This window comes from Leopardus geoffroyi, chromosome B4 (assembly GCF_018350155.1).
Source record: "Leopardus geoffroyi isolate Oge1 chromosome B4, O.geoffroyi_Oge1_pat1.0, whole genome shotgun sequence".
Lineage (NCBI taxonomy): Eukaryota > Metazoa > Chordata > Mammalia > Carnivora > Felidae > Leopardus > Leopardus geoffroyi.
In genome coordinates, this window is record NC_059341.1 from 120,479,344 (window position 1) to 120,503,463 (window position 24,120).

Below are 24,120 nucleotides of genomic sequence, written 5' to 3' on the forward strand. Positions count from 1 at the left end.
TGTTATACCATTTATGCTAGAACTAAAAATAGAATTTATTTATATTGTCTCCCAGATTAATTGAGATAATATATGTACAAGAGTTTTAAAGACTATGAAGTACAACAGGAACTTAATATGGTATCCTCATTTCCACTACCTCATAATTAATTACCAGGAAGTAATTGGATTACATATTTTTACTGTATAACATACCCTCCATTCCATTAGCCATCAAAAGAACCTCATTGTTATTTATCCAGCAGCTCTTAAATGATTGAATTGATATGAATGATCTTCTGCTTGCTTTTTTTTTTTTTAAGGAGTAGGGGATATCTGGAGTAGATATTGGCCAGCCTGTATTTTCTGTTCACTTGTTCTGAGCTAGCAGATAACAGGATGGGTTACATAGTTATAGGCCTGATGAATACTAAATGCTCAACTCCTTCTCTATAGGATTTCTCCTTTCTGATAAAAGAATGTGTAATATAACTCCTGTCAAATAAACTTGAGATACTGTAGATTCTAGGCCTGTTATTCTCAGATATCCTTCAAAATTCTGGAAGGACAAACCTAATTCTTCTTGCCAGCCATCTAAACAGACATTGGCTTATAAACCCAAGATGTTCCACAATGCTTTGGATATGAATCCTAATCATCTTTACTCAGTCTGACAGAAGGAAAAAGTTTAACAATCTGAAATTTAATTCTGTGGACTCAAGGGGCAGAAATCAATGACCTGATATTCAGAGGCCTTTATTAATTATTCATCGTATTTTTCTCTTCTCCTAATATGCCTCCATAACTTCTAAGTAGAGTTATAAGGACTCTTGTTTCTCAAAACTCTTTTAGATCATATGCTGTTAAGTGACTGGATAGTTTCCAATGTCTATGATGTGCATGGTACGTACAGACCAGATGAGGAAGTCTGGGATGAAGTCAGTAACATGTCCAGGCAATGACCTGGAAGGTTATTTCTGTGTTCTTTAGCTTGAGTTTTCTGGTGGATAAAAATATGTAGCAATTCATAATGACAACTCATTACACTTTAGAAAAGATTATTCTGAAAGGTAAATCATGGCTTCCATGAACACTACTCCTGTTTGCTGTGGTGTCTCATGTATGCATGGAATGACTCCTACTTAGGTAGTCTCATAGTCTCAGGACAGACTTGACCTGGCGGTGCATGATTTTTATAACCCTATTTAGAGTGGGAGATTCCTTAGTCTGGACTTCCTCATCTCTACATGAGGCAAGGTTTTTCTTCTCTTTCACCTTTCTTCTTGGTACTCTGAATAATCCCTCCAAGAACAAGGGATGCTTATGTTATTTTTGTTTGTTGAGAACCCATACCTTTCTTAGCTCACCTACATTATGTTTCCCCAGCAAATCTTGATTTTTTTCCCCTTTGGACTGTGACCAGGGTTTGAATCTTGAGTGCTTTGGGCCAGATATTTGGTCTCTCTTTAAGTTTTGTAATTGGTGAACTGGAATGATACTACATACTTCATAACATTTGTGGGAGAGGTAAATAGAATGTAGTAAAAATATATATAACAATTTTGTGATAAAATAGTAGTTATTTTATTAAATTGGTTATATTTTCTTTTCTTCCTATAAAACATGACTTATCTAATCATCTATTCCCTTAGGCTTTTCTACCAAATAGTTATCAATAGTCATCATAAAGATGGCAAACAAATGAATATTTCCTATAAATGTGATTTATTTAGGGGCCAGCAGAGCTGCAAAGTATAATAGAAAGAGTGCAGGGCTAGAGAGGTAGGAAGTTCTCAGCTGTGGCCCTCTTGCTTCTCATGTTGACTAGCAGTGTGACCTTGTACATGATTACTCATGCGTGCAAAACTATAAGTTATCAGGAAGATTGCATTTATCATTGATGAAAGAATAACATCAGATTCTTTGAACATTTAAAAAAAATTTTTTTTCAACGTTTATTTATTTTTGGGACAGAGAGAGACACAGCATGAACGGGGGAGGGGCAGAGAGAGAGGGAGACACAGAATCGGAAACAGGCTCCAGGCTCCGAGCCATCAGCCCAGAGCCCGACGCGGGGCTCGAACTCACGGACCGTGAGATCATGACCTGGCTGAAGTCGGACGCCCAACCGACTGCGCCACCCAGGCGCCCCTGAACATTTTAAATCTCATGTAAACCTCAAGTACATTAAGATTAATTCAATTAATCAAGTACTTATTGTGTGACCGTTATGGACTGTGCTTGGCAACATGAAGGATAATAAAGGATATGCACGTACACATATTTATTAAGAACTTTTATGGGCTTAATTGTGTTCCTCATAAATTCATATGTTGAAGTCCTAACCCCCAGTCCCTCAGAATGTGACTTTATTTGGAGATAAGGTCTTTACTGAGGTAATCAAGTTAAAAATGAGGCCATTAGTGTGGAACCTAATCCAATATGACTGGTGCCCTTATAAGAAGAGGAAATTTGGACACACATATACACACACACACACATTTGTGATTTGCAAACACAGGGAGAAGACTACTGGCAAGTGAAGGCCTAGAACAGAGCCTCCTCTCATATCCCTCAGAGGAACCAGTCTTGCCAACACCTTGACCTTGGACTTCTGGCCTCCAGAACTGTGACAATAAATTTCTGTTGTCTACAGCACACAGTTTGTGGCAGTTGGTTAAGGCAGCTATAGCAAACTATACAAGGACCTATTATGTACTAGGAAAATAATACTGACCAAAACATTGTTCTTTCTTTCAGGGGAAAGAGGTAAAGAAGCAGATAATTCCGCCTGTGTGATAAGCCTGCTTCATTCAAGGATGTGTATAGGGTGCCATGGGAAGCCAGTGAAGGGTAGTTGAGCAATACCACAACAGAATTTGTAAAAGGCTCCCAAGAAGGAACCTCTGATCTGGGCTTTTGAAGTAAGGGTTACCAGGCTAAGAATGAGTGCAGGAAGGGAACTGAGTAGAGAACAGTGTGTATAAGATGCTGTGTGCAAAGACTTGGATGCGTGATTAGGTATGGCTCGGTTGTAGAATTGTAATAATTCGACACAGCTAGAGCTTAAGAGGGGTAAAAGATGAAGCTGCAGAGGTGGGCAGAATCCAAATCAGTAGAAGAAGTCTCCACAGAGGGGGTGGGGTGGGGGCAGGGCCTTGAGGAATGGGTTTTTCTTGAATAGGCAATTTGGAGGAGATAAGCTATGTTAGGTAGAAGGGAAATTATGAAGAAAGTAAAGGTATATATTTGGCAGTGAGTGTTCTAGTCTGATTAAAGCAGAGGCCCTCTTGAGAAGTAGTGGGGATGAGGTAGAAAATTAAGAAGTAAGATAAAGAAGTACCTCAAAGGACCAGAAGTACAACAAACTGGGAGTGCTTCAAGGGCAGGGCTGGTGTCCTGTTCCATGTCTACAATTTAACAGGGGCTCTCTTAACAGTCACTGAATGAGTGATAGGAAGAATGATGAAATAAATGTGGTCTTAGTGAATTGAGCAGGGACTTTTAGAATAAAAAGGTTTGGTTTTGAAATCCAGGTGGTACTGGGCAATTTTTTTTTAACCTTGTTGAGTTTCATTTATGAATATAATAATAATAATATTAAAATAATTCTCTTCATTTATAACTATGGAGATACTAATACTTACTGAAAAGGATACGGTGAGAATTACAGGGGATAATTTATATGAAACCAAACAGAACTTTAAAATTCCATCCAGGGGCGCCTGGGTGGCGCAGTCGGTTAAGCGTCCGACTTCAGCCAGGTCACGATCTCGCGGTCCGTGAGTTCGAGCCCCGCGTCGGGCTCTGGGCTGATGGCTCAGAGCCTGGAGCCTGTTTCTGATTCTGTGTCTCCCTCTCTCGCTGCCCCTCCCCCGTTCATGCTCTGTCTCTCTCTGTCCCAAAAATAAAATAAACGTTGAAAAATAAAATAAAATAAAATAAAATTCCATCCAATGAATGTTTATCAGAAGCCACTATACGCCAGGTACTCTACTAGGCTTTAGGAATACAGAGATAAATAAGACCTGGTCTCTGCCTCTAAAGGAACTCATGTTTTAGGGCGGGAGGTAGACATCTGAACATATAACATAATTACAGTGCAATATAATACAGATTAGCATAGGGCTAAGAGCAGGGTGCTGGGGTGCACAGGGACAGAGTGATTATGACAGCCAGATGACAGGGTGGTATAAGGAAATACTTCCTGGAGGAAGTGATCCTCAAGCTGAATCATGAACAATGCTGCACAATTAGGTGAAGAAGGAAGATAAAGGAATTCCAAAGAGTGTGAACTACAGGCTCCCTTTGCAGCTGTGTTTCTAGTTCCTATGCCTGTGCATTTCCCTTGCTGAAAATATACTCCCATCTGATTGGTTAGAGCAAAAACACCCTCTCTAGCTCTTATGAGACTCCTGAAGGCTGGCTTTTGCTCTGAATATCCTCAGCTATTGACTGGGTTCTCTTTAAACCAAACAGGCCTTCAGGAACCTTGCTGTAGTCACTTGCCAGATTCCCTTACTCCCTTTTTCCTTCTCTCTTTCTTTTATTCATCCTTGTTTGCTTTTTTCTTCCTCCTTTCAGCAAACATTTACTGTGCCTACATGTGTAAGCCATGGGTTGTCTCTGGAGATATAGAGGATCAAAACATATTTCTAATTCTCAAGGAGTTAAAAATAATTGAGTACATTAATCAAGCAGCAAACTATGGCTCTTTGACCAAATCTGCATTTTTGTAAATAAAGCTTTATTGGAACATAGCCACATCCATCATTTATATATTGTCTATGGCTCTTTTCATACTAAAACAGCATGGGTGAATAGTTGCAACAGAGACCATATGATTATCAAAGCCTAAATATATTTACTATCTGGCCTTTGACAAAACAAGTTTGCTGACCCCTGTTCTATTATTTGTGTGTGTAGGTAGGTGGACATGTAAATAGCTAATATGGCACAGTAAAAAAAGTTGTAAGAAAGGGAACTACAGAAGAAGCATTTTTGACCCATGCTTGGAGGGTCAGGGAAGAAGTGACAGCTAAAAGAAGTGACAACCAGACTGAGAACTAAAGGGTAAAAAGGAGTTAAGAGGGGAAGGAAGGTCATTCTTGGCAGAGAGCAGCAGGTGCAAAGGCCAGGCAGTGAAAAATAAATACATGGTTCCCTAGAACTGTAGAGAGAAAATGGTAACAGAAGAGGCTGAAAATTAAATTGGGGCCATAAAGGATCCTGAATATGAAAGCCATATTAAGGATTTTGGAAACATAATCTCCCGTAAGTAACTGAGAATCACTGAATTATTTTAAGCAGAGTAGTGCTAAAGCAAACGTGTGCTTTAGAAAGAGCACTCTGGCTGCAGTAATACTTAACATTTGTTGGGCATTTGTTCTATGCCAAGTCTGTGCTAAATGCTTTGCATGCATACACGTATATGGAAATGTTTATTGAGTGGCTGGACAGTATTGGAAGCCAGGTAGAGAGAGGCAGAGTAGGGACAGCTATGGATGCATGAGAACTAATGATCTCTCTAATGGATGGACAGGTAGAGCACCGTGCACATTTAGAGGTGGGAGGAGGATTAGGAACAGGAATGATTGGAAAGGGCAGTGTAATGTCACAGAACCCTAGCAAATATCAATAAGGGAGTAAATGTCAATAAAGAGTGGGTGCTGAAAATAAGACATTGTAACGAGGGCAAGAGAAATGAAGTGAGAAGAAAGGGGGCTGGGATTTGGCAAGAAGCAGGTCACAGCTGACTTCAAAGAGAACAATTTTAGCAGAAGATCTGGGAAGCAGGCAGGATTATAGGGGTTAAGGAGGTGATGGGAGTGAGAAAATGGAGGTCATTGCCTGTGAACACATGTTTGAGAGAACTGTCTTTTTAAAGAAGCAAAAAATATAATTGTGGCTGGATTTCTTAAAATTAGTCTGTAATTCAGCAGTTTGAATAAGTTTTCTGATTCATGAAGTAAATTCTTCATCCCAAATATCTGGTCATTTGAAGCAATACTGGAGATGAAATTATGCAAATATGCTACATGACTAAATTAAAGGCCAATTCATGTGAGCAGGAGTTAGTAATGGGAGTCGTAGTACTGCATTATTAGAAAATGGGGCAGCTTATTTTAATGCTTAAAAAGGTAACTGCAATAACATCTAGGTGGAAGAAAAGGCCTCCTCACTATCACCAGATTAGAATTTCAGCTAATGTTTTTTCTGAAAGCCATTCTTCTAAGATGGTCATCCCTGAACATGCCTTCATTTCTGACTTTCCACTGCACAAGCAATCAGTGTCCTTCCATGGCTAATGAGATCTACAGAAACAATTAACAGCTCTGCCAGCACCAATATTGTACCCTGAAACTTTAAATGGTTCAAAATATTAAATAACAAGTCCAAAGAACATTTCTCCTAGATCCCTCATTAGGTTGATTTTACAGATGAGTAAACCGAATCATAGAGAAGCAAGGCAGTGGAAATGAGAAGTCTTACTTGAGTTCTCTCTCACACCACTGCCAGGCTGTTGCCTATTACATTTGTAATTAAGCTGTTGTCCAGATAAAGAATGACTCCCTCCTGGCTTTGACTTTTGGATGCCAACAGACTTTAAATGCCTGTAGTTGAAAAAAGAATATATTTTTTTTTATTTTGCAGAAGTGGATGTGTAACTACTGGACTGAGTTTGTAAAATTATAGCTGCACATTCACCATAAAGCCACCCACTTCAGAGCCTAGACTGCTGCAGAAACAGGATGAAGTGGAGAGTGTGGCAGGTATTTTTCTCTTGGACCTTGAAATATCAGTAACTTTATAAAATTTTCTTTTTTTTTTAAATTTTTTTAACATTTATTTATTTTTGAGACAGAGAGAGACAGAGCATGAACAGGGGAGGGGCAGAGAGAGAGGGAGACACAGAATCTGAAACAGGCTCCAGGCTCTGAGCTGTCAGCACAGAGCCCCACGTGGGGCTCGAACTCACGGACCGCGAGATAGTGACCTGAGTCGAAGTCGGACGCTTAACCGACTGAGCCACCCAGGCGCCCCTATAAAATTTTCTTAAGAAATATTTGAAACAAGAAATCATCCTGGGGGTTATTAGTCTTGGCCTTTAGGGACAATTTATTTTTCTGCTTCACAAGTTTAACTTCTTTCTTGGATCATAATGCTGCTAAGACACATAAAAGGTCATTTTGTCAGGTCAACTGCAAATGGTGCTCTTACTACAGAAAAGTTATGTAAAAGAGGAAAAGAGAAGTAAGCGCATTAGCATATAAAATGCACCACAAAATGGAAAAGGAAATTTCAACTACATACTTATAAGATGACTCTTTCTTAAATCTTTTGTCCAAATGGATGACTTCCAAGAGCTCTGTGGCTTTACTTCAGTTTCTAATAGGCACTACTCATGCTGACCTTCAGGAAGTCCTTTATGAATGCTACTCACCCAAGTGTACAAAAATGCCAAACCACATAGGGCTTCTGGAATTATTTTTATTTTTTACTCTGTAAGGGCTGCATTTTGGACATTTTAATAATGGTCAAAGCATCCTAAGCCAACCTAGATGGCAACTGCTAGAAACATAGGAAGTGTTAAAAAAATGAGTTGGCATAATTTCATTTTTTCACTTTTTTTGATTAGAGTTTACAAATATAACTACTAGCTAGTTATCCTGGTGAGGATATGAGTCAGTCCTCCTCCAATAATATAAACTTCTTGATTCAGTTTTTGGACCATAAATCTACCATAACACTGTCAGTGTTTTGTTGTTATCAGTATCTTTATCTTTCTTTACCCCCTGCTATGAGAAATTTTATTTCTTCCATTGCCTACTGTAATTTATTGCTGGAAAAGCAATTGTTGGTAAGTAATGTGCTGAAGGATGGTGATTATATAAAAGAATGAGGGCAAGATCCCTGTGATAGAGTGTATGTGTGTGTGTGAGCACATGACAGAATGAGTGTCTAACGTGCATGCAAATGATATGTAGGTCTGAGAGCAATATTGTAACCTAATAGAGGTCAAGAAGCATGTATTGTTCATGGTTACATTCCCAGGAATTAACACTGTTCCTAGCACATACAAGATGTTTAAGAGTTTGTTGCATGAATGAATGAATGAATGAATGAATGAATGAATGAAGGGGGCTAAAACTTCATGTTCCATTGGTAAAACAAGGCTTCCAGTTTAAACAAGAGGCTGGTGATCCATCTACAACAGTCTGCTGTGTATCTAGTTGTCATGGGATGATGTCTATATACACAGCATTATGGTAGGACTTGTGATAAAGGCAAGGCAATTGAACACACAGAACATGGACTTGAAGAGTTTCTAGTCTAGTGGGAGAGACAAGATATATACAAGTGAAAACTTATAATTCTAGAGAGTGAATAATGGCATGCCAAATGTAATTTTTCATACTGAATACAACCACTACATGAGTTCAGAGAAATGAGAGGCTCCAAAGGACTAGCGTCATTAAGGAAAGCTACATAAACAAGGCAGGGATTGAGTTGGACCTTTGAGGATAAAAGAAAGAGGGAAAGGAGAGGAAATAGCTGCAGAGGATGGGGGGAGGAGAGTACAAATGAGCAGTCATCAAGATAAGAATAGATAGTTTGAGTCTTAAAATTTAGCAAGCAGTCATCAGACTTGGAAAAAGGAGAGGATGATAGAAACTTGCACAATAAGGAAGTAAATAAGCATATACATTTTGTACATTAAACACTTCATATCAAAACTCCTTGGTTTAAAAAAAAAGTAACATTGAAACACATATATTTTAGGGCCCCGGCAGCATTCCCAGAGGCTAGTGAACAGCATATGTCTTACAAGGGGGGAGCTGATGATGTATGACTTCAGAGGGGATGAGCAGGTAAGTGGGGCTTGGAAAAGTCTTCAGATGAAAAATTCTGTGTTAAAGGGGCTTTTGAGTGCAACATAGATCTGACTCTCCCAAAGTCTTAGGTCACCTGATACAGTTTTGTAGTTATTTAATTGGATCAATTTCAATTTATTTTATATATTTAAGGATACAAGAAAGTCAAAACTGTGTGCACAAATGTCAGCAAAGCAGGACCAGGTACATAAAGAAAAAGTTTGGTATTTTGATTTTAGGCACTGAAAAAAAATTCATGCATCAATAAAATCATGGATAAGCATTAAGGGCCCAAAGGAGAAGCAATAATTGATAGAGATACAAAAATAAATGGGAGTCTTGCTTTTTCTAACTATGTCTAGGAATTGATATAAGAAATCTTTATTACAGTTAATCATAGCCATGTGGATTAATCATCCATATATTGTATTTACGTGTGAGAGTATGTAGAACAGAGTTGGTAAAAAATATTTAAGCTTTCAATAAATACTTTGGAAGTCACTTATATAGAAAACATTCAATAATGGAATATTGATTAAATAAAAAAAATAACTCTTGACAATGTTTCCTAAATAAAGTATAACTATGCACGGATGTACAATGAAGTTTCAAGCAACATTAATTATACCCTTTTGATGTCTCTACTGTCTTGTTCTAAAAAGCTAATAAGACCTGCACTACATCACAGTTAATGGGAGTGTGGTGCTTGTTGCTTAGGCAACAGGATGAATAAATGCAGGTCAGAATGTGCTTCAAGAAAAATAAAAGCTAGAATATGATACTGAGTGGAGACTAAACAGGTCTAACAAATTTTTCACCCCATTAATGAAATCTGTTTCTTAAAGTGGGCTGATTATATTGGTATACTTAACTAAATTCATAATTAAATAAGTTTGATTATGGAAATCAATCAATAAATTTTGTAAATGTAGAAACTGATTTTTTATGACACTAGTAGTAAATAGTGTATAGCAGGAGATAAAGCAACAATTGATGACACCATTTTATGATTTGCTCAATTTTCATAATTAACTCCTCTAAATGATCAAAGTTTTTATTTTTTTAATTAATTGTCTCATGAAGAAAGTATTTGACTTATTTGCATTAACTGTTTTCTAATTTTCTGGAAAATTATATATAAAACTTAGAATTGAAAAAATAAGACAATAATCTATGGAGAAGCTCAAACCTTGGTTTTGTCACATATACCCAGGATTTTTGCCTCCCAGATACACTTTGGAATGCTTATACATAATTCATTCCTGAACGTTGTTTTAAGACCTCCAAATGCTTATTTGAAACTTGTTTAATTAACCTTTCAGTTTTAGGCTTTCAAAAAGGGGTTATATTTGCTCAAATGTGTTTAATATTCAGAGGAAAATTATGCTGAGTTAAAATATTTGGAAGTAGCCAGAATCCAAAGACCTAACTTCTCATGGGATCAGAATAAATTTGGACAAGAGTATGAAGAATGGGAATGAGAAAGTCTTATCACAGGTAGAGTCAGAGAGAAAGAATAAAGACATCAAAATGTACAGTAAATATAAATAACCATGAAAAGATCTCCATCCTGTTTGATAGTTCCCCAAATGCTTAGTATTCTCTGTTTAGTGTCCTAAGCCTGTCCTAAATCTTCTCAGTGTCCTAAGACTGTCATAGCAACTGAAGACATTTCACTTTTTTTCCTGTTTCAATACCCACAATATCTTGTCTGTCTAATCAGTGACAGTTCTCTTTAACATGAGAAAAATAACAGTAGCTGCATATCCTATTATAAAAAACAGGTTCATAAAGAGTTCTATGTATACAATTACTTCGAGCTCATACATCTTCTTACATTTATGTAGTTTTTAAAAAAGCTCACGGAGGATACACTTTTTTTGGAAAAGAGGCAGAAGTTTAACAATTTGACCAATTTTTAAATCTATAATAGTCAAGTTAAGCTCGGAGAAAAGTCATCTCAAATGGAAATTAAAAAAAAACATAACTAGCTGTCATATTCTGTTACCAGTTCTCCTATGAATAAGCTTCAGATGTCAGCCCCAGCATTTTATTTAGAAATAGCTATTAATTATTTCTTCAAGCCATTTGTGTGCTATATGCTTATATTATGTAGCTCTCTCTAAATTTAGGGATCAGTAATATATGTGATGGGAACTTAAAAGCAAGGAAAGGTAATAAGGACTGTGACGTAGCTTAACAAGGGAAACTGATGAGCACTGGGGGAGATATATGAATGATTAGAAAGCTGTATTATGGGTCCGCACATCTCCCCACCCTCCTTCCTTGCCTATATTCATCACAGTGAGAAGTTTGCGCACACCGGGTTTAGACTGCATGCAGACTAGTATTTAGAAGTATATGAATGTATTTGGTCCATCAGCCTCTCTTTCTAAATAGACAGGTAATTGATGGAAGTGTTTGTTTTTTACCTAAAGTAATAAAAAACACTTCAGTGCTCTTCAATCAGCATATGTAAGTAAGTGAATGTTCTCCATAATTGACCATCTGAAGCAGTTTGCTAACAAATTAAAGGTCATCCACACAATTTAAACTGCTTATCGAACAATTATCAGAAAAAAAAAATAATCTTCACACCGTAAACATAACAGATTGTCAAATTAATCATTAAATGCTGATGCTCAAATGAAAAAAAATATGTTTTAGGAATCTAGAATTGACCGAAGAGTACTATAATCTAACTGGGTATTCTGAGATTACAAATTTATAAAAAGCACACAAAGAATGACAGGGAGAATATAAATGTTAATCTTCTTTCACTGCCTATAAATAGTACTCTCACCGGTTCATTCATATAATACATATGTATATGGATGCCCGTAGATCTCATTTTTCAGCAAGTGTCTATATGTACACAGTAAGTTCAGTCCTAAGAGCATCCAATTTTCTGATGCAGTTACATATATAAATTGACCGGTTTTGGTGCAAATCAGGCTGCCTCTGAGCCGTGTAAGACACATAAGAAGCAAAGACAGACAAAAGGCAGCTCCATGGACACAGAGAGCGTCTTACCATAAACTGTACATTGTCAAATCCATTAGCCATCAGGTGGTTCTCGTACTGAGGTAGCCCAATGCTTTCCAACCATTGTCCCACTGTTTGGACGGGGCATCTGGGTCCTGTAAGAGGATGAAGAGGGAAGCGTTTAAGCAGGGAGTAGCCGTCCACTGGGTAATAGCGGTAGTCCTGGGCTGAGAGGTGGCATTGCCACATCATGCTCCTGGGAAAGTTGCTATCAAAGGAGCCCGCCAGCTTGACAGATTAATGTTCTCAGCGAGAGAGCAAAGTCAGAAGTAAAACATAGTTTGCCAGGCAGGCTGTGGAGTATGACTTGATCCTAGCTCCACATTTCTTACATATTAATCTTTACTACCGACCAGTACGTCATACAGCCCCCAAAACCAGGCAGCAGAAGAAGGCATATCAAGCTGTCAGCTTAGGCTGGTCTGCGTTCTATGTGATTGTTGGAGTACTCCACAATGAGCAATGCACGGCCAGCAGCCAGAATTCTTTTTATCAAGTACTCCTACACTCATCAGTATGCAGCTCCATGCTCCCTGCTCCCCCTCGCTCGCTCCCCTTCATTACCCAGCCCAGGCTACACCTCGCATTTTCAATAATAGCCATCAGATAAGGCAGATTTTTTTTTGTCTGCAAGCTGTAAGCCTGCTGCTGCTGCTTCCTCCTACACACCCATCCAAGCGTCAATCCTGAATGATGAGAGCAGTCAAAACAAATGCAGAAAATAGCAAGATTCAAAAGCAAACCAAAGTGCTTAAATCTCAATTGAATCTTCATACTGGTTATACGTTACAGGGCTATTTGTTGTGGAATTTTACGTTTCAAAAGACACCAGGAAATGTAAAGCTTTAACTACAGCTTATAGCGGAGCTCACTACAGGTTTCTTTTTTCCTCTCCTTTTCTTCTCTTTCCTTTCTTCTTTTCTAAATGCAACACAGATAAATGCTTCTGATGTAAAGCTTTACAGCGTTTTGAGAATAATTATTCTCTTTCTTTAACATGCTGTATCAAAATGAACCTCTGTGAGATATTTTTTTTTTTTCCTTTCTGAATTACTGCAAAATACAGAAACTGCATCGCAATCTTGAAGTCAAGATAATTCATTTCTCATTTGCAGGGCTTATTCCAAACAAAAATATTATTAGGCACAAGAAATCCCTTTCCCCTCTGATATTTATAACCCAGTCTACCAGGGTTAGCATTCTAAATTAGCTATAAAGGTAACATTACTGGGTAGAGATTTTTAATAAAGAAGAAGAGCCCTAACCAAAAATAATTCAAGAATAACAGATGCGAATGTGTGAGTTTTACTGAATGGCAGACAGATTGAGTAATTTATTTAATAATTACAAGAAACCAGAGATTAATAATAGAACCCACAGGACCAGATCATAGGAAAGAATATATGTTCTTACTTAAGACTGGGAGAGAACTTGTGGAAGGGTTAGTCTAACCTCTCTCTTAAGGCAGAAATCCCTTGTCACAGAGTGCCTGGAAGATTATCATCCAATTTATGCTTGAATACTGCCTGGAACAGAGCTCTTACTACTTATCAGGAAGCCTCCACTTATTAGATTTTTTACTTCCTACCTGGCTCCTACTCACTGGCTCCAGCTCTGCCTTTTGGGCTACACAGACTGGGAACAGTGCCTTTTCTACATAAAATGTTTTAAAAATCAAACATAATTCTCATCTCCCCAGAAACAGTGTCTGGCACATAATAAGTGCTCAATAAATATTTATTAAATAAATTAAACATTATTTTTCTTCTTTCCCTAAACCTTATCTTTCTCTTTTTAAGAACATTGTCAGCTTCCCTGGCACATAGACATCAAACTTCAAAACATCTTGTACTCCCTCTTTCACTGCTGACAGGCATTCTCGAGTTCTAGTTACCCCTCACCACTGTCTCTTGCATCCATTCCCTGGATTCTATTTCCTGTTTCATGTTTATGGAATTGCCATCTACTTTAACTCTGTTATCTTAGTTTAGGCCCGTGTGGCCTAATGTAACAATAGCATCAAGGGGTGCCTTCGTGGCTTAGTGGTTAAGGGACTGACTCTTGACTTCAGCTCAGGTCATGATCTCACAGTTCATGAGTTTGAGCCCCATGTTGGGCTCTGTATTGACAGAATGGAGCCTGCTTGGGATTCTCTCCATCTCCCTCTCTTTCTCCCTTTTCCCTGCTGTCTCTTTCTCTCAAAATAAGTAAATAAACTTAAAATATAAAATAAAACAAAAGTCTCTATGTTGGTCTCCTATCTCTGATATTTTAAAATCTATTTTATACATGGGTATCAGACTAATCTCTCTAAGACAGTTTTAATTATTATGCTTTGTTTCAAAACCCCCCATGGTTTTCAGTGGGCTTCAAAATAAACTCACAGCTCCTGTGATAACATTTGGGGATCTCCACAATCTACTACAAATCATCTGCATTTATTTACTTTTCTCCAGTACTCCAGTCAGGTAGGATCACTGGCTGGTCTCTAAAGGCAGCCTGTAACATACTTGGGTTGGTTTTGTTATGTCCCTACATTTTTTCCCCTTCATTGGCTTTGGATCAGATAACATTTCCTTTCTGAAATCGTTTATAATCCCTCCTAACAGGAATAACTCTCTTATTTATCTGTTTTAAGTGGCATTATTAGATCCTCTATTAGAACAAATATTTTCTGTGTAATATTGTAGTTATTTTGTACAAGACTTATTTCTCAATGTAGAGCTATGTCTTGCTAATACTGTTTGAAGTAAGGACTCAGTATGCACCTGCTAAACCAAATAATATAATTTTTATGTCATAATCCAAACTACATAAAATTCTAGTTTCAGATTTAAAATTTCATTTAAAAATTCTATCCCAAGTCTCTGAATTCTTTTTTTTTAAATTTTTTAATGTTTATTTATTTTTGAGAGAGAGAGAGAGAGAGAGAGTGTAAGCAGGGGAGGGGCAGAAAGAGATGGAGACACAGAATCCGAAGCAGGCTCCAGGTTCTGAACTGTCAGCACACAGCCCTAGATGGGGCTCGAACTCACAAACTGTGAGATTGTGACCCAAGCCAAAGTCAGATGCTCAACTGACTGAGCCACTCAGGTGCTCCCTGAATTCTTTACTTAAAAAATAATAGGATTTTATTTAAATTCTTTTTCATTTTATTTATTTTACAGAGAAAGAGAGAGAGAATTTTAAGCAGGCTCCACACTTACTGCAGGGCCCAGCAGGGGGCTCAATCTCATGACCCTGATTATTATGACCTGAGCCGAAATTAAGAGTTGAATATTTAACCAACTGAGCCACCCAGGTACCCCAAGATGATAGGTTTTTAAGTAGAATTTTTAGGTCTGGATTTTTAACATCCTCATTCTCTTTTTTACTTGATTATAGTTTATTTCTGATTGGTTCTAGATCTTTTAAGGTCAAAAAGTTTGTAGCAGTTTGGGAATCAGTTTTAAGGGATTTTGGCTGCTCAACATTACCTGTATGAGAAGTTGAAAACAAGACACTATTTGTCTTTCGCCAACTCTAAAACTGGTATGAGGTGGAATTAAAGGCAAATAAGAATTACAGCCTTTCCCAGGGTCACATGGTGACCATGGTCACATGGTTTCTCCTGATAATTTTGAATTATGAGCAAGTAGACAAACTACACAAAGATCGTGCGAATATAATAATGTTTTGGCTTAGTAAGGCATATATTTATTGGCCAGCTCCTCAAATCCTATCTCATTTCTTAATCCCAGGGACCAAGAACCTAGAAGAGTGCTACACACACACAACCTAGGCATTAAATAAGTTCTGTTAAATAAACAAATCAATGACATTGGAAATGGCTTTCATAGGATTTTCATTTCTTGAGAGAGAGAGAGAGAGATTGAGAGAGAGACGTGAGAGTTACTTCAAGGTCCAGACTTCTGTACCAAAGCATAACTTGCTTGCATACAGGCCAATATCCTTGATGAATATAGATGCACTAACCCTCAACAAAACATCAGCTAAGTGAATTCAACAATATATTAAAAGGATCATTCACCACAATCAAGTGGGATTTATTCTGAGGACACAAGGATGGTTCAATATCCATAAACCAATCAACATGATATACCCCATTAATGAAATTAAGAATAAAAATCATATGATCATCTCAATAGATGCAGAAAAACCATTTGACAAAATACAATGTCTGTTCTTGATAAAAACTCTCAACAAAATGGGGTTAGAGGGAACACACTTCAACATAATAAAGGCCATATATGACAAACCCACAGCTAATGTCATACTCAATTGTGAAAAACTGAGAGCGTTTCCCCTAAGATCAGGAACAAGACCAGGATGTCCACTCTTGCCACTTTTATTTAACCCAGTACTGGAAGTCATAGTCACATCAGTCAGAAAGAAAAGAAACAAAGGCATCTAAATTGGTAAGGAAGAAGTAAAACTGTCATTATTTGCAGATGACATTGATATTATACATAGAAAAACCTTAACGATTCCACCAAAAAACTATTAGTAGTAATAAATGAATTCAGTAAAGTTGCATGATAAAAAATTAATACCCAGAAATTGGTAGCATTTCTATACACTAATAACAAAGTAGCAGAAAGAGAAATTAAGAAAGCAATTCCATTTACAATTGCACCAAAAAGAATAAAATATCTAGGAATAAAGTTAACCAAGGAAGTAAAAGATCTATACTTTGAAAACTATAAAACATAGATGAAAGAAGTTGAAGATGACACAAACAAATGTAAAGATATTCCATGTTCATGGGTTGGAAGAATTAATAGTGTTAAAAGGTCCACACTATCCAAAGCAATCTATAGATTTAATGTAATCCCTATCAAAAGACTAATAACATTTTTCACAGAACTAGAACAAATAATACAAAAATATGTATGGAACCACAAAACACCTGAATAGCCAAAGCAGTCTTGAGAAAGAAGAACAAAGCTGGAAGTATCACAATCCTAGATTTCAAGATATGTTACAAAGCCATAATAATCAAAACAGTACTGGCACAATAATAGCCACAGATCATGGAACAGAATAGAAAGCTCAGAAATAAAGTCACAATTATATTGTCAATTAATCCACAACAAAGAAGGCAAGAATATACAATGGGGAAAAGACAGTCTCTTCAACAAATGGATTCTGGGAAAACTAGACACTAGGTGCAAAAGAATGAAACTGCATTACTTATACCATACACAAAAATAAACTCAAAATGGATTAAAGACCTAAGTGTGAGACATGAAACCATAAAACTCCTAGAATAAAACATAGTAATCTCTTTGGCATTCACCTTAGTAATATTTTTCTAGATATGTCTCATTAGGGAGGTGAAACTAAAACAAACTATTGCGACACCAAAATAAAAAGATTTTGCACAGTAAAGGAAACCATACACAAAACAAAAAGACAACCTAGGCAGTGAGAGAAGGTATTTGCAAGTGATATATCCGATAAGGGGTTAATATACAAAATATATAAAGAACTTAAAACAATTCGACACTAAAAAAAAAAAAACAATCTGTTTAAAAATATGCAGAGAATCTGAATAGATATTTTCCCAAAGAAGACATACAGATGGTCACAGGCACATAAAAAGATGCTTCACATCACTAACCATCAGGAAAATGTAAATCAAAACTACAATGAGATATCACCTCACACCTGTCAGAATGGCTAGTATCAAAAGACAAGAAATAACAAGTGTTGGCAAGGAGGGGCGTCTGGGTGGCTCAGTTGGTTGTGCATCCGACTTGGGCTCAGGTCATGATCTCGCGGCTTGTGAGTTCGAGCCCGCATCAGGCTCTGCTGATAGCTGGGAGCCTGGAGCCTGCTTCAGATTCTGTGTCTCCCTCTCTCTCTCTGCTCCTCCCCCGCTTGTACTCTGTCTCTCTCTGTCTCTCAAAAATGAATAAATGTAAAAAAAAATAAAAAAAAAACACAAGTATTGGCAAGGATGTGGAGGAAAAGAACACCCATACACTGTTGGTGGGAATGTAAGTTGGTATAGCCACTGTGAAAAACAGTATAGAGATTCCTCAAAAAATTAAAAATAGAATTACCATATGATCCAGTAATTCCTCTACTGGATGTACCCAAAGAAAACAAAAACACTAATTCAAAAAGATATGTGCACCACTATGTTTACTGCAGCATTATTTACAATAGCCAAGATATGGAAGCAACCCCAGTGTCAACAGACAGATGAATGGATAAAGAAGATGTCGCATATATATATGTGCAATGGAATATTACTCAGCCACAAAGAGTAATGAGATCTTGCCATTTGTGACAACATGGATTGACCTAGAGGGTATTATGCTAAGTGAAATAAGCCTGAGAAAGTCAAATACTATAGGATTTCACTTATATGTGGAATTTAAAAATCAAAACAAATAAACAAAAAAAGCAGAAACAGACCCATAAATACAGAGAACAAACTGATGTTGTCAGAGGGGAGGGGCTGGCGGGATGGGCAAAATGGGTGAAGGAGCATGGGAGATACAGGCTTTTGTTACAGCATGGGGAATATAGTCAATGGTACTGGAATAGTATTGTATGGTGACAGATGGTAGCTACATTTGTGAGCATAGCATAACTTATAGAGTTGTCAAATAGCTGAAATACATGTACACCTGAAATAAATGTAACTCTGTGTGTCACTATGCTTCAATTTAAAAACAAATAAAGCTTGGAGAGAATACTGGTTACTGATCACATTCCAAATCTTTGTATAGTCTGTATTTTATTCTTTATTCAGTCATTCAGTTTCTACTCAGTAATTCTCATATGTTGGTGAAAAGCTATAATGCAGGAGGGAAGAGAGTTGGGAGAGAGTTGGGTAGGGTGAGGAGGTGAGGGAGAGAGGAAGAAAAAAGAGATCTTGAGTCGTGTTGTTTGTGGTTTGGTTATTTTCTCATGAGCCAAACTTCGGAAAGAACCTTGGTTCAAGTCTAAAGATCAATTTTGTGTAGTGGTTAAGTGTATTTCTTACCTCAAGTATTACTTGAAATACTTTCTTGGAGTCTTAAAATTCTTCAAGCATAACAACACATTACCTTTATTCAATAGAACTCTAAGTCCCCAAAGTGAGATAAATGGAGGGAAAAATAAATTAATAGTTATTCAGAGATACTATGTCCTAGGTAGTGTGATATGGATTATTAGCCCCATTTCAGATAAGGAAACTGAAACTCAGAGAATGTGATAAAAGCAGGAATTTCCTTTGCACAGTCTTTTTATTTTATTTTATTTTCAATATATGACATTTATTGTCAAATTGGTTTCCATACAACACCCAGTGCTCATCCCAAAAGGTGGCACAGTCTTTTTAAAAAAATAATCTGGAGGTATTACTTTCAGATTTGCAATGTGAAGAGCTCCGTGGACCTGTTCCCCAGCAAAATGGACATAACTGGTGAAATTGTATAATAAGCAATATCTGTGAATTGTTCTAAGAACATACAGAGGACGAAAAAATACTTATTCAAGAAAATCTACTGGGCTACCTGAGCGGCTCAGTTGGTTAAGCGTCTGACTTTGGCTCAGGTCACGATCTCACTGTTTGGGCTTATGAGTTCCAGCCCCGCATCGAGACCCTCATTGAGCCCCTCATCAGGCTCTACACTGGTGTACAGAGCCTGCTTGGGATTCTTGCTCTCTCTTCTCTCTCTGCCCCTCTCCAACTTGTGCTTTCTCTCTCTTTCAAAATAAATAAATAAACTTAAAAAAACCTTGTACATACGTACAAATACACACACATTTGCAGATATTGTTTCATAAAATTAGAATCATATTACCCTTGCTTTTCTGAACCTTACTTTTTTCATTCAACAAAGCCTTATGGAAATTCTAACAAGTAAATGATAAGCTCTAATTTATTCTTGTAAATATCTACATAATAGTCCATAAGGTGGATACCCCATCCTTTTTTCAGTTCTTTGATATCTCTAGACCCACTCCTCCATTGTCTTTTTTAAAACTTTATTTTGAGATAATCATAGATTCACTAGTAGTTATGAAAAGTAATAAGAAAGAGAGATTCTGGAAGCACCTGGGCGGCTCAGTCAGTTAAGTGTCCGACCTTTGCTCAGGTCATGCTCTCACGGTTCACAGGTTCGAATCCTGCATTGGGACATGGAGACTGCTTGGGATTCTCTCTTTGACCCTTCCCCACTCATATGCGTGCTGTCTGTCTGTCTGTCTGCCTCTCTCTCTCTAAATAAACTTAAAAAACAAAGAAAATTCTGTATAGGCTTCATTCGATTTTCCCCAATCTTAATATCTTTTACAACTATAGTACAATATCACAAACAGGCAATTGGCATTGATAAAATGCATTGATATTATTTGCATTATTATATTGCATTATTATATTATTTGCATTATTATATTATTATTTTTCACCAGTTTTACATGCACTCATTTGTGTGTGTGTGTGTGTGTGTGTGTGTGTGTGTGTGTTTAGTTCCACACAATTTTATCACACATAAATTGTGTGACCATCACCACAGTCAAGATAAAGACAGTGCCATCATAAGGATCCTTCCTGCTATCTTTTTATGGCCATAGCTGTCTCCCTCTCTCTCCCACTCCTTAACCTCTGGCAACTACCAATCTGTTCTCCATCTCTATCAATTTGTCATTTCAAGAATGTTATATACATAGAATCATATAGTATGGAAACTTTGGGACTGGCTTTTTTTTTCTTTTTTTATGTTTTATTTATTTTTGAGAGAGAGAGAGAGAGAACAAATGGAGGAGGGGCAGAGAGAGAGGGAGACACAGAATATGAAGCAGGCTCCAGGCTCTGAGCTGTCAACCCAGAGCCCAACGTGGGGCTTCTGAACTGCGAGATCATGACCTGAGCTGAAGCCAGAGGCTTAAAGGACTGAGCCACCCAGGCATCCCAGGACTGGCTTTTTTCATTCAGCATAATTTTCTTGAAATCCATACAAGTTATTCTGTGTATCAATAGCTCATTCCTTTTTGTTTCAGAGTACTATTCCATGATATGAATATACCACAGTTTGCTTAATGACTCACCCATTGATGGGCTTTGGGTTGTTTCTACTTCTTAGTTGTTACAAATAAAGCTCTTATAAACATTGTGTACAACTTTTTGTATGAACATAAGTTTTCATTGCTCTGGGATAAATATTCAAGAGTGCAATTACTTGCTCATATGGTAAGTACATGTTTAGTTTTATAATAAATTGTCATATTATTTTCCAGAGTGGTTGTATTATTTTATATTCCCACCAGCAATGCACAAAAGATTGAGTTTCTTCACATTTCACCAGAATTAGTGTTATCACTATTTTTTTAAAATTTTAGCTATTCTGATAGATGCATAGTAATACTACATTGTGGTTTTAATTTCCATTTTCCTCATGGCTAATAAGGTTAAACATATTTTTATGTGCTTATTGCCATCTATATATCTTTTTTGGTAAAATGTCTGTGCATGTCTTTTGTCTATTTTTTTAAAAATTTACATCCAAATTAGTTAGCATATAGTGCAACAATGATTTTAGGATTAGATTCCTTAATGCCCCTTACCCATTTAGCCCATCCCCCATCCCACAATCCCTCCAGAAACCCTCTGTTTGTTCTCCATATTTAATAGTCTCTTATGTTTCATCCCCCTCCCTATTTTTATATTATTTTTGTTTCCCTTCCCTTATGTTCATCTGTTTTGTCTCTTAAAGTCGTCATATGAGTGAAGTCATATGATATTTGTCTTTCTCTGACTAATTTCGCTTGTCTATTTTTGAATTGGATTGGTTGGTTTTATACTGTTGAGTTTTGAAAGTTCTTTCTATATTCTAGTTAGAGGCATTTCTTATATTTTTGATTTGCAAATATTTTCTCCTAGTCTGTAGTCTATATTTTTATTTTCCTCACAGAATTTCCTGTAGAGTTAAAGTTTTTAATTTTGAAGAAGTTCAATTTATCAATTTTTACTCTTATGAATCTTGATTTTGGTGTCTATCCATTATTTTTAACTTTTAAAATGTGACTGTTATAAATAGTTTATAACTGTAATTATATTTTAAACTGGAATTTAAAAAACTATTTAATCTGGAATTTAAAAAACTAGTCTAGTGGTTTGCACTTTAATGGATAAGTACAATTTTGCATAATGACAGTCATGCTTAATTTTAATCATTCCATCTTATTTTCTATTTACATTTATGTACATTATTGTTTCTTCATTTTCTTTTTTGAATCTTTGTTGGTCTGGTGACAGTCCTTTGTATTCTATTTTTCTCTTTTTAACTTCTAGATTTTGTGATACTTCTCTATTCATAGATATTATATCTTTCCCGCTCTATTGACATATATACTTTTCTAGGATTATTTGAAAATAGGATATCAACTCTTTCCCCTTCCATAAATCTAGTTAAAACCTTCCAGAAAGAAAACTCTAAACCTCATCAATGCCTTCAATGGTGAATGCTACCCAATGTATAAGGAAGAAATAATACCAATTCTAAACAAACTCTTCCAGAAAACTGAAAAGAATACTTTCCAATTCATTTTATGAGGTCATAATTACTCTGATACCAAAGTCAGACAATGACATCTTGAGAAAAGAAAACTATAGACCAATGTTTTTATGGATATAGAGGTAGAAATTCTTAACAAAATCTTGGAAAATAATATTCAATAATACATAAAAGATAATGAAACATGACCAAGTTGAGTTAATCTCAATAATACAAGTGTTTTTTTCAACATTAAAAAAGCAAGGAGCACCTGGGTGGCTCAGTCGGTTAAGCGTCCGACTTCGGCTCAGGTCATGATCTCATGGTCCGTGGGTTCAAGCCCCGTGTCGGGCTCTGTGCTAACAGCTCAGAGCCTGGAGCCTGTTTCAGATTCTGTGTCTCTTTCTTTCTCTGACCCTCCCCTGTTCATGCTCTCTCTCTCTCTCTCTGTCTCAAAAATAAATAAATGTTAAAAAAAAAATTAAAAAAACCCCAATGTACCTCACCATATTAACTTGTAAAGAAAAACCACATGATCATCTCAGTAGAGGCAGAAAAAGCAGAAAAAAAGATCATTTGACAAAAGTCAACAACTATTCCTCATAAAAACTCAGGAAACTAGAAAGGATTTTCTCAAACCCGATAAAAGGCATCTATAAACCTACAGCTAGCATCATACTTAATTGTGAAAGACTGATGCTTTCCTGCTAAGATCAGGAAACAAGGCAAGGATGTCCACTATCACCACTTCCATCTAATATTGTACTGGAGGTTCTAGCCAGCACAATAAGACTGGAAAAAGAAATAAAATCCATCTAGATTATAAAGGAAGAAGTTTCTGTTGATATATATGATATAATATGATATAATTATATGATATAATTATATATGATATAATTATCTGTGTATAAAATCTTATGAGATCCACACAAATGCTACCAGAATAAGTGCATTTTTCAAGGTTGCAGAATATAATATACAAAAATCAACTGTATTTGTATAGACTATCAATAAGCACATAGAACTTGAAATTTTAAAAATCATAATTTATCATAGCATCAAAAACTTGAAATTCTAAGGAGTAAATCTGTCAAAAGATGTTCTGGACCTGTACACTTAAAATTACAAAGCATTGCTGGAAGAAATAATATAAGACCTAAATAAATGGAAAGATATACTGTATTCATGGATTAGAGGACTCAATATTGTTAACATGTCTGTTCTTCCCTAATTTATCTATAGATTTAATGTAATCCCAGTCAAAATCCCAGGAGGCTTTGTATGTGTGTATGTGTAAATTCTCAAGTTTGTTCTAAAATTCACATAGAAACACAAGGGACCAAAAATAACCAAAATAACTTTGAAGAAGAACAAAGTAGGAGAAGGTATACTACTTGACTTTACTTATCATAAAGTCATGGTCATGCTCATCAGGACAGTGGGGGTTAAGACAGATAAATAGGCCAATGGAACTGAAGAGATGGTTTAGAAACAGACTGACAGAGAATCAATTGATTTTTGATAAAAGTGAAGGGTAATTCTGTGGAGAAAGGAGAGACTTTTTAATGAATGATGTTGGAATAATTGGGAATTCTATATACACAAAAAAATGGATTTCAATCTATATCTCACAGCATATATAAAAATTAGCTCAAAATGTATCATAGGCCTAAATGTAAAATCTAAAACCATTAAACTTCTACAAGAAACAATATGGAAAAAAA

At 36.5% G+C, this 24,120-nt stretch overlaps 1 protein-coding gene across 18 annotated transcripts in view; it reads right to left on the reverse strand.

The window, feature by feature from the left end:
- Nucleotides 1–24,120, reverse strand: part of ANKS1B (ankyrin repeat and sterile alpha motif domain containing 1B) — a 1,079,650-nt gene that overhangs the window by 371,344 nt on the left and 684,186 nt on the right. For all 18 annotated transcript variants that reach the window (XR_006709127.1, XR_006709126.1, XM_045464947.1 and 15 more), the window contains exon 15: nt 11,889–11,995. Coding sequence is in view for 16 of the 18 variants with exons in the window: in XM_045464947.1 (XP_045320903.1) it covers nt 11,889–11,995 (107 nt within the window). In the remaining 2 variants the exon portion in view is untranslated. The remainder of the gene's footprint in view (nt 1–11,888; nt 11,996–24,120) is intronic.